Below are 19169 nucleotides of genomic sequence, written 5' to 3'. Positions count from 1 at the left end.
GGTTTAGCCATTTCTGTGAGTCCTGTTTCTGTCCTAAACAGAAAACGTAGCTTTTCTAAATATAAAAAAAATCAAAAACATGCATAACATGTGAGCGGACATTCAGGAAGGCAGCTGAAAACTGTGCCATGAGTGGGCTTCTTAATTGGGACCTGGTTGCTGTCATACTTTTGGCAGGAGTGAGGAGCCCAAAGACACCTGCAGAAAAGAATAGTAGGAGTCTTTTAAGATTTTGGTGGGCAATGGGGTGCGCAGGCAAACTTAGGGGTGAGAGTACGAAGGACAGAGCTGTCACGGGAGGCGGGTAGTCTACCTTCAGACACAGAACGGGCATAGAGGCTCACGCAGGCCGCTTCCGGGACACCAACTGGCACAGATTGGCTTGCTTTGGGCCTTGCCTTAGGCTTGCTTGAGGGCTATGTAGCCGAAAATTGAGAGTTGGAGTGGACTGGTCACTGATTTTTCCACGGAGACGCAGGGTGACATATGGTCGTGACAGTGCAGACTGAGCAGCTCGGGTTCTTTGTGTGGCGAGCGTGTGAGTGCCTGATTTGCTGATATTTCGCGATTCTAAACCTGATTTGGCTGTATTGATTGCAGTGCTTTAAGAGGACCGGTGCTGCTAGGAATGGAGTACCTGAAGATCTTAAATTCGGGCTGGAGAGTATCTGCGCTCGTCATCAGTGATGCAGTAGTTTGAATGGGAGAAGAGGGACACTTTTCTAGAGTGGGATTGTGAATATCCGATTATATTCCCATTTTAAGCGCTGATGTATTGAAAGCCAGCCTATCCTCGTGCTCACCAGAACTGTGCCCCTCAATGAGGAATAGACAGCAATTAACATGTTTATTAAAGGTTCCAGCCAGTGGCTGGTGTAGATTTAATCCGTAGGGATGAAGGAGTGGTATTTCTACCCTAAACCTTCAGCCTCACAAAGTTGAATGGAATGGTGTGAAATCTCACGGGGTGTTGGGGTGCTGCTTTTGTTAATAATTTCTGGATTGTGGATTTGTACGTGTAGGTTTTTCATTTGTATTAAATCTGTACGGTAGCCATCATCACAACTGCATCTTATGATGAAAATGGCCGCAATCACACTCAAACAGGCTTCCATTCGAAAAATCCATGTGTCCATAACTAGTCATTCTGGAGCATTTTTAGTCCTAATTTATGCAGGGGGCGATGCTTGTGGGAATGTTACTGTTGAAGGAGCGCACCTCGGCATTAAAGCGGCAGCAGTTCTGTCCTTTTAAAGTTTATACAGTGTGAACAAATTGTACGGCTTCCTTTCCTTGTATTTTACTTTCGCCTTAAACCATTTTTCTTTACCAGCTCTCCTTCCTTCTCCTTTCTTCATTCTCGCTCTCTTCCTGAGTGTCCATTATCCTTTCTCCCTCCACATGTTCCACCTCACGCCTGCATCATTTGGGTGTGTCTGTTGCCCGAATATCTGCTTACAACTTTGTTGCTCTTTTGCCATCTGATAGAGGTGGTTCTGACACTATGGGTCGCCCGGATTTTTCGCTTTTTGAGCACCTAATTGTTGAGCTTTTACTGTGGGGGAGCCTCATAAATTGGGACTCTCCCACAGTGAACTCTGGGTGTAAGACTGCATGGGGATTTTACTGGTGTCCCCCTGGCTTGACCAGGCCACTGCGCGGCAGCTGGAGTAAGGGACACCGGGCTGGTTACATGCAGACAAGTGTACATGCGTGTGCACACGTGTAGGGGCTGCGCAGGGGAGATTCCTAGCGTGCGCAGCCTCGGAGCAGGTGCAGATAGACTGGTGTGGCAGGACTTATGCCGAATGGGGTGGTGACATGGAAAAGGCTATATACAGTGGGAACAAACATGCCAGGGAAAGTCAGTGTGCTTTACAGTGCGTATTCCATTATTCTCTTATGGGGATAGGGCGCACATGTGCTAGTTTTACTTTCCTAAGGCCTACAAATTCCAGACAGGCACTAAAGTCCACAGTGGCGGATGTGAAAAGAAGGATTCTGCAGAGTCCAAAGTCCTATTTGTACTGCTTTTGGGGTCATACAGAACTGTCATTTCTCTGAGCCAGCCATAACCAGACCCTGGCTGAGGGCTGACCTCAGCAGTATGGATTGGTAACCTTTCTTCCACAAGCTAAGGCCTCCTCTCCAGGAAGAAAAGATGGGAGGGGCTACAGGCTCATCCATCGGCAGCTATCACTGGGTGCCAGGCACTAGGCTGCACCAAGGAGGGAAGGCAGCAAGGGGGGGGGGGGGATTGGGTTTGGCTTCAGAGACCATGTGGCCAGAGACCCTGGACGACGCCATTTTGAACAAACCCAGAGGCTGGACAAGGCGGGAGCAGGGGCAGGGTAGTGATGTGTCGCGGTTTGATAGGACCAACAGAGACTTCCTTCCAGCCCCCTACTCCACTTTTAAAACGTGCTTGCACAGGAAGAGAAGCCCTCTCAGGGGTGTGGTCGGCTGAGGCGGAAGGTGCTGGAGCCTGGCAATGGGCAGTTGGAAGGAGAGACCCCCTGACTGCCCCTAGGGCCGTAACAGCACCAGAAGAAGAGCCCAGGACAGGTGCGCAGAAGCAATGCCCCTAGGGCCCTAACAGCGCCAGAAGAAGAGCCCAGGACAGGTGCGCAGAAGCAGGGAGAGGAGGCCCAGGAGGAGAGCCAGGCAAAAGGCTGGCGCAGGGATCCAGTGAAGACCGCTCCCAGCAGAATGCACCCTCTTGGAGACCCGGAGGGCGAAGGAGAGTGCTCCCAGCGGCTGGTGGGCGCCACCAGTTGCAAGACTTGTAAATAGGGCAGATCGGACCCCCAGGGGCTGAGATATGGCCCCTGGAAGATAGGTGACCTTTGACCCCCTAAGAAGACTGATGACGAAGCGCGTGGGTCTCTGCTCCCTGTCTTGGAGATGCCGCCGGGGTGGGTCAGGTCCCGGGGGCTGCCCCAGGAGGAATCAAAGTCGGGGGAGCCATTGCGCCCCCCGTGAAGTTGCCCCAGAAGGGTGCCAGGAGCCCACCGGTGATGTGGAAGCAGGGGGGCGGGGAAGTGCCGTCGCGCCCCCTGCGAAAATGTGCCCAGGGTCCCAGGACCCCATCCCCGGGCCCCACAGAAGTAAAGTCAGGGGGTGTGCTGTCCCCTCCCCCCCCCCCCCCTTCCCATGAAGGGGGTGCCCTGCTGAAGATGGGGAGCGCCGTCACGCTCCCTGTGAAGATGAGTAAGGCAGGGGTGCCAGGAGCCCACCCTGGCCCCCAGCAAGCAAGCGAAGATGGGGAGCGCAGGCAAGCTCCCTGTAAAGAGGAGGCGGAGGGGCCCGGGACCCCATCCCTGGGCCCCGACGCTGGGGGGAGTGCCATCCCACTCCCCCGAGGTCCGCCGCACCTGCGGGAACCTCCGTGTCTGAATGAATGTGCCGGCTCCCGTGGCCGCACACAGAGGTGCGGGCCGCGCAGGGAGCCGGCCGGAGCAGCCGGGGGTGGGCTCCCCAGGCTGCTTTCCTGCACGGTGGCCTTGCGGGAAGTCCGGGTGGGATCGGACCTCCCTGAAGAGAGAGCGGGAGCACTCACCAGCAGGAGCAGCCGGAGGTATGCTCCCCGAGCTGCGATGAATCCCCTGGGGGTCTGGGTGGGACCAGAAGGCCCAAGAAGCAGCTGGAGGTCCACAGAGTAATTGCACCAGAAATGCATTTACTAACCGGTTATTTCTTTTAGAGGGACTGAAGGTCACATGTGTAATGTGAAGTGCTGGTGTAAGGTGATGTCATAAGCAAAGTGGGGTCATGTTTCCAGACATTCCTGCCAGGGTGTCTGGCTGTATAGGCGTAATCATGTGATTTCATCTGTGATGCCTTTAGGGGCTGTAATTGCAATGCATTCTAATAATACACAAATGTGATGAATGTTGTCATTCTAAAGTTATGCTTAAACATGTATTCTTGCTGCTGCTGTTAGGTGAGCAACAACCCAGACTGTTAGCCCTTAAGATGTAGAGGTGCCTAATTTATGGTATGTAGGAGATTCTCAGTCAGAGTTATGTGTCACCAAGACAGGTATACCCATTTTTAATGCTGGTTGAGGTAATGGGGTGGGTTGCCACTGGGAAGGTGCCAGTGCCCAGGGCCCACGCCCCATGTTATGTTCAACTAACTGCATTGGGGGCAAGATGATGTGCATACATGGGAGTGGTGGTACTAGACCCCACCCCCTTGCAGGAGGGGTGGAGATGTTATGCAATGTCACAAATTAATTCCAACAGCTTATGTATATTTGTAAATTGGTGCATAGTAGTGAGTAGTGTGTGTGTTTAATAAATGTACTATTACTTTTATAAAGCAAAGTACAGACTGGACAATCAATTGAGTGTTATTTTTGTGCACCTGCAAATGGCGATTACTAGCCCACGAAAATTGGGGTGCGATTACTAGCCCACACCACCTCCCTAGTAAGCCTCAGACTGCTCGGCAACGCTACCCTCTGAGAGTCAGGCGCTACAGTTGGGTGTTTGGTTCCCAGTGAAGGACAAATGTAGTCATGTTATTTGTGCAGGCCTCACAGATGCGGCCTCGTTTTCCAGCACCAACCCTAAGCGCCAGGGGGCAGGCGAGAGCCAGCTACCACTTACCTCTCCCCGGAGCCTGTTACCCTTGTGCAGCAGCGACCGCTCTTCCCGCCTCAGCTGCTTTTAAGGTTCTGCCCTCTGCCTACCACGGGTCTGTCACAGCCGAGCCGCGTCAGTGAAGGTGTGTGAAAACGAGGGAACACTCCGCGTCATGCTTCTGATTTCATGTGCCCCTCACCCTTAACCCCCATGCCTCGGCAGTGCAGCGGTGTAACTTCTGGTCTGTGTGATTTCAGAGAACACCACCATGAACGTGTCCAGCGAGGCGGAGCGCAAGGCCCAGCACTACTACCTGGCCTGTATGAACGAGACCAAGATCCAGGAGATGGGGGCCCAGCCCCTCACAGAGCTCCTCCAAAAGGTGAGCTTAACAAATGGTTACGTCCTGCTTACTACCCCTCTGACCCCTTCTCCAGGGCTCTGCGGCCACAGACCCCACGCTCAGTGCGTTGTGGGGCATGGCTGACGAGACCGAGGCAGCAAGGACCCGTGTGAGTGTAGTGAGGCCGGAAATGCTCATGTTGGGATTGAGGTGCTTGTGAAGAGCTCTGTGCTGATCCCTGCTGGCGATTATCGCGTGAGTTGAAAGTCCAGTTTGAGGTTTATAGGCTCAAGAGTGTGCGGTCAGAGCACTGGAATAGCTCTAGTCTGAGGTACATTTGATGAGTGGCGTGTGTAACCCCATGCCATAAAGTCTACTACATGCAATGTAGGGGTTTTCCTCCACCTCACAGATCCCTTCTGCTGCCTGCGGGTGATGTGGTGTTCTTCTACAAACAAGTGTGTGGTGAGGACTCCTTAGATATGTTGTATCTTGCGATTGATCATGTCTGGACTGATTGACTCCTTCAAGCAATGCGTCATACTCCTTTGTATGGGATCAATTTCTTTTAGATCTCTTAAGTAAACGTGTGCTGTAGGTCAGGGCTGGAACTTTAGACTCTGAAGGAGTGATGTTCAGACCTACTCCTGCCCACCTCTGTGAGTAGTTGTCTCCTCTAAGTGTTGTGTTGATCTGCAGATGAGGTCTAGCGTAGATGTCTCCTCTTGGTTATGAGGGTGCTCCGTACGGCAGAGGTCTGGAGTAGTTTTTTCATAGCCTAATGTGGTCTTTTATATTCCAATGATTGGGGGGGGGGGGGAAGAGGGGTCCTCTGAGTTGATGCAGTGCTCTCTTATCCAGTTTATCTAACTCGAGCATCGTGAGGACCATTTGGTCTCTGCCCCCAGCTCTAGGGACCATCTGGTTTAATCCCCCTCATGTGGCCTAGGTGTCCTTTCCTCTTGTAGTGCACATGCAGCTAGCGTAAACATTCCATTAAGGGGGCATGTTTAGAGGAGAGGTCGCCCGGATGATTGACACCTCTTGGTTCATACCTGCTTTTTCTTTGGCAGTTGGGTGGATGGAACATCACTGGCCCCTGGGATAAGGACAACTTCCAAGAAACCCTGCGATTGGTCACAGCGACCTCACGTTCGTCACCTTTCTTTTCTGCTTACGTAAGCGCTGACTCCAAAAATTCTAACAGCAACGTGATCCAGGTGAGTCTTATTCAATCTGTGCACATCTAAGGAGGGGGTCCTGTTCTGTAGACTGATGGAGGGGACATAGAGCGGGTTTAGTACCGAGGTTGGGTGTGAGGCTGGGGGAGGGGATAGTACATGTGTTTGTACCCCTATGTGGTGGGATTGCATTGATGTACTTTGCTATTCTCATGCACTTCAACTATGGCATAGCAGAAGCTTCCACTTACTACCTCACAACCATGCCTTTCCTGGGTGGTCACAGACCTATAAAAAAAGGGATGATGTTTCCATCCTCCTATCTTCCTCCAGTACCATTTGCAATTCCTAGCAGTGTGAAGGCATCCTATAGTTGTGGGGGGGGGGACTCTTTCTTCAGTAAGGTTGGAATGCTGAGACCCTTTGTCTCCTGAAAACTAGAACACCAAACACACATTATGCCTCCACTTTGCTGGACATGCCCTGGTGGGTAACATGGCAAGCTTGCTAAAAATCAATGTCCACACTTAAAGTTGGAGTATCCCACACTTTATTTTAACTTAACCAACACATCCACCTTGACTCACTTAATGGTGGCACCCCCACCACATGATTCCTCTGATTCACGGGCGTGTTAGCTGCCACAGTGACCACAGAAAGCAATCTTCCACCTAGGAAGGTCACAAATACTTCCTCATGACATGAGTGACCCTCCTGGATAGTCCTCCCACACCTCGCCCCTATTCCAGCTCCTAAGGGGCATCCAACCACCGATTCACCTCAACGAGCGATGGGAATGGTTTCTACCGAGATCAGGTCAAAGGTAAGGGCCCCCCTCCCCCTGTATGCAAAATCTGTTCTGTGGGAAAGCCCGTTAGGGTCATGCTTACTGGTATGATGGAATAATCGACCCTCCGGCTCTCCAGTCCAACCTTTGAGGGGACCATCCTAGAACATCTGTGCTGGAGGTTCCGCAGCATCCCCCCCACTTCTCCCCATAATCCCCCCCCCCCCCAAACCCATGGCCATAAAATGAATCCCTCTTACTCCCTTCTCTGTACAACTACAGATGTGAGTTCTCTAGACCGACTGAAGCCAGAGTGTCACAAGTGCCAGTGGCTCACTAAGGGACTCATTCAGGAAAGAGCACAGCTCTAGGTGGATTCCTTCTTGGTATGAGCATGTCCCCTTGTTTGCCGATTTAGTCACTCCGCTCTCCCTCACTGGTGACAGCTCTTCATAAGTCAGTCTCTTGGCAGTCCCTACATGTACATAGTCTCCATTCATAGACAGCACCAAACTCCACACACCCTCTCTCACACACACACACACACACACACACAATCCCTGTCATGACTGACTGGTACGTTCTCTAGTCACACACTGTTACCCCAGACAGCTCTCCCAATCACAACCAGGCGTACAACTTGTTCACGCGGAGAAATCTCAGTTCCTTTTCTCAGGCAAAAGGAACAAGTACAACACTAGGAGCAGAACCGCTCAGCCTTCCTTGTGTAAAGCATGCATCTGCGCCAAGGTTAATCTTGCACACGCTCACACCCCTGGTTAAGATGGAGAGTCCCAGTTGGCTTCCTCACTTTGGCTCATTCCTGTTACTAGGTGGTGTCCAAGTGCTCATCAAAACAAACATGGCTTCTTACAACAAACACTGCAGACTGTCACTTTAACCCACACATTCCATTCAGACAGAGCCTATTCGAATAATACCAATCACAGCGGGCTACAGGTCAATACATCTTCTCACTCGTGATAGAAGCCAGTTTGGATTTCTAGAGCAATACTGAATAGCAGGAGTCCTCTGTGGATTTTGTACATCTATTGTCATCCCACCATCTAATCCTTATTATTTCATTGCCCCTCTTTTAGATTGACCAGTCGGGTCTGGGACTTCCGTCTAGAGACTACTACCTGAACAAAACCGCGAATGAAAAGGTGCGTGTCAGAAGTACCAGAACGTTCTTGGGTTGGTTAACAAGAGAGATTGTCAGAAAGGCGTGACAAGACAGACTTCAGTGACAAGTTTTTAAATCCAGAAATAAGCTCTGCAGGCTGAACTTCTACTTTTCCACTTCCTGGTTTATTCTGGTCATTTAAATGTTCAGACATTGTAGTGATGAAGCTACAGCCCTTAGCCCTGCCTTATTTCAGTACTCTGCAAAGTCATACACATGTACATATTATAGACCATAGCATGCATATAGCAGATATCTTTGTGTATGCCATTTCCAGATTTTGCCCAATAAACTTCTATTATCTAATGTAAGTTATTTGCAAATCCTGAGATCTTTCTAACTAAGGTTAGTCAGTGATTTCCTCCCCACCCCGTCAGATTATCAACGTTTATAGACTGCCTGCATCATATGTGGATGGCCTGCAGGTTTCGTGTATGTTGACCACTTCCACTTTAAAAGTGTTAGATCACATCCGGGATCTATTCTTTTTAGGGCATCCTCTTCCCCAGTACCATTCATTAGGTGAGACCTACGTGCCATCGCGCAGCCTTTTCATTTTATGGCCTCGTGCTGTGATGGAGGGGGCCTTGGGGCATATAATGATCCCCTCCCCCCAATGAGCCAAAAGGGAGTACTAGTATTGGCGTGATCACAAATATGACCCTGTTTGGGCACAAACTGCTTTCCATGGGTCAGTCATGCAATCAGATGGGCACAAGGGAACTGTATTTTGAGTGGTTGGAAACATTTTAAATATTAATTATGAGGTAAAAACCGCAAAGTCTGACAACGTTGTAGTTGGAAGCTTACTTTAAAAAAATAATAAAACTATGGGCAAATGGTATAAAATATTACTTCTGCCCAGTATGGCAAACGGGAACTCATGTCAATATTTTTTCTTTATTGGCTTGCGTTGTCCTTTCCTTTCGCAAAGCTAATGCAATTCTTGTGTTTGCTTTTTAAGATAAATAGCAAAGAAATGTTAGGGTATCTACTTCATACCATGTTGCAGAGTTGTTGCCGTCACCAACATGGACGCTGCAAGCGACCAATCTAACAATCTTCTCTCTCGCCCCCCTTATGTGCCAGCAGTGGCTGCCTCCAGTGGAAGAAACCATAAAGAACAGATGATTGACAGAATGCTGAACAAATCAAACCTTCACCCCCAGTCAGGGATCTGTGTTTAATCAATCGTTTTTTTGCTCACCACACCACCTCAGTTTGGACCCAGCCATATTCAAATCCGTCTTGACCCTGCTCCCCATGGGAACAGTCCAGCCGAACTGCCAGGCCAGGTCCTCCCTGGACCAGAAACCAGCATCCTGGGAGCGGTCTCAGGGCATCAGCCAGGCTAGCCTTAATCCAGTGGCACAGTGAGCATTGGGCCCTGTCTGGGGTGAGTGTTTGACCTGGTCTGACCTAAAGAGCCCTCTAGCCTACTCCAGAAACGCACTCATTGCATTGGACAGACATACTCCAAGCATGCACACCAGGTGCATCAAAGCATCTCCTGAATACACTGAAGGACCATACTCGTGCCTAAACTGCAAATGGTGCAGCCTAGCACAGGTAGATCAGCCACCCATAGCAACCGGAAATCAACCAAAAACTAAATGCCTGTATTTTAATACCAGATCGGTACCTAAACACTCTTTTGAGATCTGGGACACGATCAATGATTTGGACCCCGACTTACTTTTTTATTACCGAAACCTGGCTAGACGAGAACTGCCCTGATCTAGCTAACGCCCTACCCCTGAAATACACAATCTTAAGACCAGACAGGCAAGGAAGAAGGGGAGGGGTGCTTGCCATATTATTTAAAGACCACCTCAATTGTCTCCCTAACACAGCAGCCCAGCTCGGAAAGCACGAACTTCTATCATTTCAAGTGTCCAAAGGAAACCACATCCTACTAGGGGGAGCAGTGATTTACAACCCCCCTGGCTACCATGCTGAATTTAGCACCAAGCTGCTCACACAACTATTCCTTGCCTGCCTAAAATACAAAAACTTCACGCCATACACTGGACCTACTGTTTTCCAATTTCAAAACCACCGTGGTTGAGGATATTAAACCAGTCATGTGGACTAACCAGTCCTTAATTTCCTTCTCATTTTCCCAACCCGCCAGACCCACCATGCCTGCACACAAATCATATAGAGCCTGGAAACTTGTCACTCCAGACTCATTTCAGCTTCACTGGCCATCAGATAATCTAGAACACCTAGGAACTCTCCATGCCAACAATGGTGCAGTGTATCTCGAAGCAAAGATCACCCAACCATTGAACTTATTTGCCCCAAAATCAAATCTAAATCCACAAAAAGAAGGATCTCAGAAAAGTGGTATACACCAGAACTCAAGGCACTAAAAAAGAAGTGCAAAACTCTGGGACATAACTGGAGAATGTCCAGATCAGACACCGATAAATTATCCTACAAAACAGATCTCAAGATCTACAATCATGCCATTAAAAAAGCTAAAAAGACGTATCTTTCACAGAGGATAAACGAAAATAGCAACTCAGCAAAAGTTATACAGAATCATACTAGAGCTATACAAACCAACATGGATGTCCAAAACGCTGCACCCCTCAGCAGAGCGCTGTGAAAAGATTAGCAACTTCTTCACAGACAAAATAGATAAAATCTACTCAACATTTAACACTAACACCCCAGCAGACCCTTCTAACTGGGAAATAACAGACCCCCATTCCGACGACCACATGAGACTGAACAGCTTTGCCCCAATCACTGTAGAAGAAGTCGCCAGGACTATGGAAGAAGTCAAATCAGGATCAACCTTTGACCCTTGTCCACACTTTATATTTAGGCAGATCACATCCACCCTTACCACATCTATTACGCAGCTATTCAACAAATCATTAGAAACAGCAAACTTCCCCGAGACATGGAAACAAGCCATAGTAACCCCACTACTAAAAAAAAGGCAGGAGCAGATGTGACCAACCTGGCTAATTTCAGACCAATCTCCCAACTCCCGTACCTCTCCAAAGTACTTGAGAAGCTGGTCACCAGACAGCTGACCAACTACCTGGGGACAACGACCTACTGGACCCCTCACAAACGGGATTCAGGGCTACCAACAGCACAGACGCAACCCTTCTGGCTGTTACGGGCAACATAAGAACATTACACTATTCGACACGGTCTCTCACCACCTCCTACTAGAAAACCTATGTGGGAAAGGAATACACGGGAAGGCCCTTCAATGGCTGTTCGTTCCTGAGCAATAGAACTCAAATTGTGCAATTAGGTGCTTTCTCATCCAAACCCCAAAAATTGAACTGTGGGGTCCCGCAGGGAGCATCCCTCAGCCCCACGCTGTTTAATGCCTGTTTCACCCCTCGCAAAAACTGGGACAAAGTGGGGTTTTGGTGTATGCTCCTATGCGGATGACACGCAACGAACAATCGCCATCGGAGAGGGGCGAACAGCTGTCTCACCGAAATGGCCAATTGGATGTCAGACCACTGCCTAAAGCTAAATGCAGACACATCTGAAATCCTGCTCTTCGGAAAAGCTAAACACATCTGGGACGCATCCTGGTGGCCCTCCTCACTTGGAGATGCCCCAGCACCCAAGCAGTGTGCCAAAAACCTGGGCGTAACAATCGACGACAAACTATCCATGCAGGACCATATACGAACACTGTGTGGAAAAAGCTTAGTTACTCTGAAGCTTCTAAAAAGACTCTTTCCATGGATCCCATTAGAGAGTAGGACAGTCACACAAGCCCTGCTGGTCACTAGACTGGACTATGGCAATGCTCTATTTGTAGGCATGCCAGACTACCTCTTCAAACGCCTACAGGTGGTGCAAAACGCTGCAGCCAAACTGGTGTGTAACAAAGATAAACACAGCGCAGAGAAGGACTGTCTAAAACAACTTCATTGGCTGCCCTTGCGCCAAAGAGCACGCTTCAAGCTCTTAGGGCATGCCCACAAAACACTTCATGACACAGGCACCAAGATCCTTCAGAACAAAATCCGATTCTACACTCATCAGACCACTAAGATTACAACACCAAGCACTCGCCGAAACAAAATGGATTAAAAAGTCCAGGGTAGGAGGCCGCACCTTCTCACTTCTCGCAGCACTGCACTGGAATGACCTTCCAGTCGAACTCAGGCTGATTAAAGAATACAACACCTCCAGGAAAAAACTCAAAACATTCCTATTCCCCAAAGACTGATATTATAGCCATCAACCTCTCAAGACTACTCACCACCAGTCCATGCTTAGTGCCGTGATATCTCAAGGGATGAATGTCTCGCTTTATAAATAAATAACTGTTCAGCATTCCGTCCAACTTTTTGTGTTGCTATAGTCGCCATAAGTGGAAAGGGTATACCCAGACGTGTGTCCCGTGCGCACTATGCCATTGGATTCAGGCTGGCCTGGCTGATAAGGGGTGATACACCGAAACTGGACCCAGGTTGCTGTTTTCCAGTCCAGGGAGGACCTGGCATGGCAGTTTGGGCTGAACTGTTCCATTGGGCGCAGGGTCATATGGCTGGGTCCAAACTGGAATGGCATGGTGAGCAACAAAACAATGGATTTAGGCCCAGATTTCTGTACTGAGAGTGAATGTTTGACAATGTTCAGCATTCTGTCCATCTTTTTGTGTTGTTCCAGAGGAAGAAACAGCACATGCAAAGGATCCCTGGCACACAGGGACTTTATTTGTATGAAGAACTTATGAGACTCCACAAACTCTCGTTCTAGTAACATCACCTGCGAACATAGCTTTTATTACGATAGGCAACTAAAGACCAGAGAAGAGTGTCTACCCTTCAGCCATCAGTGTGTTGTGGCTTCCCCCGCCTGAACTTTAGCAAATAGTAGATCTAAGTCCAAGTGAAAGTACCTAGAATTCCATGGACAATGCTTTCTTTCCATTTGACCCCAGAAAAAGCAAAACACATGATGATCCTAGTTTCGTTTTAAAGGATCGAAACGTCGTCGACTTGCTGGAACACCTTGCACACAAAGCTATCTGATATTGAAGTGCAACGGTTGTCGTTGTCATGCTTGTCTTAACCATTTGCATTATATACAAGCTTTTCTTGTCTTGCTTGAATGTTTTGTTCAAATGTACGGATTCTAGTCTATATTGATTGTATACCTACTCTAGCTCCTTAACAAAGGACCACTGTTAGCTTAAAAAAATGCTTAGAACAATCGCATATGATCTTGGCATCCTGGACAATACTGCAAAAGCAAAAAATGGGAAGCAGTGAATTTGTGTCGTACATAACTCCATTAAACAAGATTCATTTTAAGGCCAAGAGCGCTCAAGTTCAAAATAATAAATACTTGCAATTTAAAAAGTAGTCTGCCTAAAACTCAAAAATTCATGAGAATCCTTTGAGAATAAATGTTATTATTAATTATTCTGATGCCTTGCTGCAGTAGATGTTCCTGATATCTGCATTTAGATGTCAATGTCAGGTAGGCTGCTGGAGCATAGCAACCAAGCGAAGGCTATAGGTCAAAAATTGACGACAAACTAGATGGGGAAAAGCAACGTAATTAAATACAAACAAATACTAAGGCAGGGCTAGCTTGTAAGAATGGAGTCTGGTTACAGGAGTAAAAAATTCTACTTTTTAGAGCATTTCTGGATAAAGTCGAAGACTTTTGGGCACTGCTCAGGCCGGAAGAGACGGTTAAGAAATTGAAAAAATTCAAAGACGGGAAAAGCAATTAATTTAGTTGTTTGGATACGATTTGAAAAAAGTGACAAGACTAAACAAGTTGTGTTTTTGTTAAAAAAAAGGCTTGGAGAAGGCCGAATTACTATGATGCAGTGTTTGCAAGAATGTTGTGGTACATAACATAACAATTCAGGATGGTTTTGAAATGCACAATATATCCTATTTTGTGGTATGAAGACCATAACACATTGGTGCTTAATTGCTGTTGGTTTGAAGCTCTTCTCCACTCCACTCTGTACAGTAATATAAACGTGGATATTGAGAGGCGGAAACAGGTGGAACATAATGCTATTGAGCATAGAGGAGTCTAGGAGTTTTCATTTCTTTGATTGCTGCTAGGTCTTTCTGAACAAATTTGATATTTCTATTAAAAGTCCTGCACATTTGGATTGAAAATGAAGTGGTTGAGTGTCCCCAATTTAGAACATCTGCCCCAATAGGTGCAGAGGACTGGCAAGTTGGCCAGCTTGAGTAACTTTCTTCAAGCATCATTCACAAGGGAAAGTATCCCTTGACCAGTAGATCTTAAGAGCAGTATCCTATCTAAAGTCCTATTCCAAGATCATGGCTAAGTTGTGGATTATTTATTCAATTGCAGGGTTTTATCAAATAACTACTTTGTAACCTTAATAGCGCGCAGCCAAAAGTGTTAAAGGTTTTCGGCCAAGAACTTTTTGGTGGCCTGTTACTCTGCGTACCACAAAAGACTGCAAAGTTATGAGAAGGACTCCCACACGACCTATATACTTTCTCTGTAGGCTTTCAACAGCTCTATGGGCTACCCACTGCTAGGCTTACAGACCAGACAGTTGATTGAATAGATTGTAATTTTATTATATTATTCAATTCATTCATATTTTTATACAGCTTTTACATTTCTCTGATTGTACAAAAGTTAAAAGCCCAAAACATCCAAGAGTGCAAATATAGCATTTTTCAGTTTGGAAATACATGTTAGATTTGTTTTAATAAATCCTCATAGTTTGTAAAAAGCACATGTATATTGAAACATGGTATAGCTCCTGAATCGACCACACAACCATCCTCATCTTTTGCACAACACCACACTAACATTCACACATCACCACACTAACATTCACACATCACCTAAATAAACAACCCAGCCAAAGATGGCCTACACCGTTGCAGGTCACGGAGAGACCACTTCATAAGATATCCGTGATTGTTTTGCCTTCTGGGATTTCCCAACAACCACAGAAGACTGGCCAAGATAATTGTTTTCTCACTGAGAGGTGATTCAGATATCCTATTGTGTGATGACAGAAATCCCTTTAAGCAGACTAAATAACGTAAAGTTGTGTTTACCGCCACACCCATTTGTAGTCGGAGGTCCTTTTGTGAGCATACTGAGCACTCTATAAGGTACCTGATGTCTTAAATAGCGTGAAAAGAAATGAAGAGATATTCTGACCGTCCAGTGCCACTGATCATGAGTGGGGTTCAGTTGGGTGTGTCATCCATTTTCCAGATGGATCAGTATTTTTATCTTAAGTTTTCTTTTAATTAAAGAACATGACTGGGTTCGGTCTGCATTCATTCGTGTCATGGGAATGATCAATTCTGAGAAGCGGTGCATAATCAGAGTAGGCGATGCCAATTAAAACCTCCCAGGATGCAGGCTGTAACACTTCACGCCACCGATCCCTCCGCCTCTGTGCAATATTTTGCTCTAACAGGAATACCGCACTAAATCGTGCTCTGTATTTAATCTGGCCAACTGGAAAATATCAATCAAACCTCGCTGCAACTGCCAGAAGAAGGATTCTCAATTTACCTGGATTTATTTGAAAGTTAAGCATGTAAAGTTCTGTGACTAATGACCTGGCAAACTCTTACAAAAGCCCTTCCAGGGGTCCCTGTGCAAGAAAAACCCAGCTTATTCAAACTGAAGCTATCGCCTGCCTCACTGCAATCAGCCACAGTGCTTAAATTAAGCCAGCGAGGCCCTGTCACAAATTTTTTTCTCATCAGACTTTGAACTAATCCAAGCGAGTGAAAGACAGAAGTGGTAAAGGAAGAAGAGAAAGCAGGCCGGACTGGCCATTGCGGGCACCGGGCATTTCCCCGGTGGCTGCTAGGGTGGGGGGCTCTTTTGAGCCCCTGGGGGGGGCGTTTTTGTCACAGGGTTGCTTTTGCAGCATAGCTGCAATATCGGCCTCTGTAACAAAATTGTCCCGAAACCGGCCCTGGCAAACAGCTCGGCCGCACCCCCAACTTCCAGGGGTCCGACCGAGCACTTTGCCAGTGCCATATTTTTGTTCCCAGTCCGGCCCTGAGAGAAAGACAGAAAAATCTTGAAAATGAGAGAAAGCAGGAACACGCAAGAGTGAGATAAAGGGGCAGGATTAGTGGTGATGGATTAAAAATGCACTAGGTGAAATCAAGACTATGCAGGTTTGGTATTTAGCATGTCAACATTCACTAGTGTTGGCCGCAGGCTTATGAGCCAAACTTTGTGCCCCGGCACTTATTCTTTTACAAATGAACCCTGATCAGCCATATTAAAGTCACCCGGTGTGTTGTATTGATGGGTGTTTGTCTCTGAAAAGTGGAGCACTCTGGAAACTGGCAGTGCACTGTTTTGTGTGGTATGTTCTAGTCCTGGTTATGGATTTTGGCTCCGCTTGGGGAGTTTGAGATTTTTCTGCTCAGCATAGCGTGCGGACTACGCAGAGCGGAGTTTTTTCCTCTCTCACTCACGAACCTTAAGTTGGCGAGCATGAGCCCTGAAAATCTCACTCCAGACCACCTCCCAGTGAGATTTCTCAATGCTGGTGGTCGCATATGGCCACGACTGCTTGCATTGAGAAACCTTCCGTTCGCGTAGAGGAAGCTGCTGCTCGAGTAGAACGGCGTCCGAAAGAAGCAGCACCCTCTTGCGCTGCGCATGGTGTCGTTCGCGCTGGACAAACTGCAAACTTTCCCCAGACCTAGTATGTTCATCAAGCGAATCCACCATTTTCTCCTGCTAAATTTCCACCTACTATGCGTACATTACACACTGATTCTAATCCATTACACAAACTAGTGCAAAATAACCATTCCATGTACTTCAGGGGCAGTTTGCACATGGGATGTAGCAATTGATGATGACTCAATGAAGACAGTAGTCCTAGAACTGTGGCAATGTCTTTAATCCTCAAACACCATTTCTTACGATTCCTTCCAGTTTTGCAGTCTATAATACTATTTGACTTAAAGGAGATGTGGGAATAGTTGTAGTTCTAGCCTGTCATGTTTACGTTGTTGATGTCAAAGATTTGACCATTAGGTATTGCTTGTCCACTGCAAGCTTATTATAGACCTGTATCAGACTCTGGTCTTGTTTACTTTCTTGAACCAGAGTATCTAGGACTTTCAGTGCTTGTTTTCTGCTTCATTATAATAGAGGGATATTTAACTGTGTGGCTTCGGAGCAGTGTTGTACAATTTGAGGTGGCACTTCAGCAGGCTACTGAATTAAAAGCACAGTAAGTTAATGCATGTTGTAAACCAGGCAAACTGCAAGCAGTGGGTCATCGCATCCTTACAGAAATTAGAAAATAGTCTACAAACTTCATCTGGCCTCGCCCAAGGTTCTCCAATTAACAAGTTACCTTGGTGAGCATTCAAAAAAATCAGAGGTATAGCCAAGTCAGCTTTCTTTAAAGCCCTAATTTGATGAACTGCAGTAGCATGGTTTTTGCCAGTTGTATAATTCTGAGCATGAGCTGTTTTGATCAGGAGCCAATCCGTATGATCCCAGCACATGTCTTTATTTCCATTGATTGAAAGGGCCCCATGGGTTAGGACCATTTTGAGTAGAATCTGTTTGGGCAGCCCACACCTCTCGGCCGTTTTGCGGTCCAAAGAGGTACAGGGAGTCATTAACTTTTATTGTGTTCTGGCAGACAAAATATGTCATATTTATGAAGTTCGTCCATGCAGCAGATTTTTCCAGATTTCAATTCATGGGTGAGCTAGAAGCAAGCAGATTTCACATTGTTTTTTGGCACATCTTTCCGCTAGCCCTATGTCAAGGAAGTGTTAAAATTCAATGGCCAAGATGTGGAAGACATTCGGTTTCCGTAGAAGTCTAAACCACATCCTTGGTTAGAATTGTGGGATGAAATACATTACATAATAAAATCTTAGCAGTTGATACCTGAATAATAAGAGATGCCAGGCCAAAATCTATTTCACATGTTGGCAATAAATAAACTGCATAAAAGGCTATGTTTGCCAGAAGTTAATATATGAACGCACATGTGCGAACTGACCTGTAGCAATAATTTAATGTATGCAATCTGAAAACGGATCACACGCGCCATCTCTGGAACACAGTCACGGGGGGGGGGGGGGGGGGGGGGAAACGAGTGTAAGTAACTTTAGTATATGTCTAATACTCTGCACCTGGAGCTGATATACACCAATGCAGTCCATGGACGGTATTCGCTCCCTGCCACATAATTGTTTTTATGACACTATAAATCCCCACAAATATTTCGAATGAAACATCCGATAGCCTCTATTTGTTGCGCTGTTAGTAGGCACCTTTCAATGTGATTGAAGTACTGTCTGCTCACATCCTGGAAAATAATCCTTTTGATGGTAGTCGCAGATCGTACACATCGACTTGTGCGGTAATCGAGCAATAGAACGCTTTTGTAGTGCATAGTACAAATCGTGCTCTTTTGTGGAGAATGCACGGTTTCTGCGCGCTCGCACTTTTTTCAGCTGGGGTTTGAAGGGTAGGCAGAGGCACGTGCCCTTCCCTTCGTTGTGCATTTCCCCTATCAGTTCTGGGCTGTGTACCGACTTCCCCACATGTAAATGTACAGATATTTATATAGCGCAAATCACCAACCGGTCTCTAAGCGCTTGCTTAGGGAACCCGTCCTGGTATTCCCCTGTGAGATAACCCAGCAGGGCATCCACAAGGTGAAAGCCAGGCATCCCGCCGCGAGGGGCCATTGTGGAGATTAAGCAAGCTATTGCCCAGAGTCGCAGAGTGTGAACCCATGAATCGAGTATGCACTGGAGCGTATCGAGTCCATGGACAATTTATGGACTCAAGACCCAGCCGAGCCGGGAATTGAACCCTGGTCCCGTGCTGACCTCTGCTTCCACGTCTGCCTACTCTAAACAGTGAGCCACACTTCTCCACATACGTACCCTGCACACATTCTATATTTTCGTTCCTATTGTTGGTGGACTCGGATTGCGAATTAAGCACCTTCATCTGGAAATTAATTGTATACAGGTTGTGATTGGCCCGTCCCGTTTTTGTGCGCTCTCTCTCGCCCCTTTTCTTGGTTGTTAATGGATTGTGCTTTTCA

At 47.1% G+C, this 19169-nt stretch overlaps 1 protein-coding gene across 3 annotated transcripts in view; it reads left to right on the top strand.

Moving 5' to 3' along the window:
• Nucleotides 1–19169, top strand: part of ECE1 (endothelin converting enzyme 1) — a 398159-nt gene that overhangs the window by 268865 nt on the left and 110125 nt on the right. For all 3 annotated transcript variants that reach the window (XM_085608988.1, XM_085608989.1, XM_085608987.1), the window contains 3 exons: nucleotides 4847–4971; nucleotides 6006–6152; nucleotides 8001–8066. In XM_085608988.1, coding sequence (XP_085465114.1) covers nucleotides 4847–4971; nucleotides 6006–6152; nucleotides 8001–8066 — 338 coding nt within the window. The remainder of the gene's footprint in view (nucleotides 1–4846; nucleotides 4972–6005; nucleotides 6153–8000; nucleotides 8067–19169) is intronic.

Source organism: Triturus cristatus, chromosome 1_2 (assembly GCF_964204655.1).
Source record: "Triturus cristatus chromosome 1_2, aTriCri1.1, whole genome shotgun sequence".
NCBI classification, from domain to species: domain Eukaryota; kingdom Metazoa; phylum Chordata; class Amphibia; order Caudata; family Salamandridae; genus Triturus; species Triturus cristatus.
This window is presented reverse-complemented; position numbering and strand designations above follow the sequence as displayed.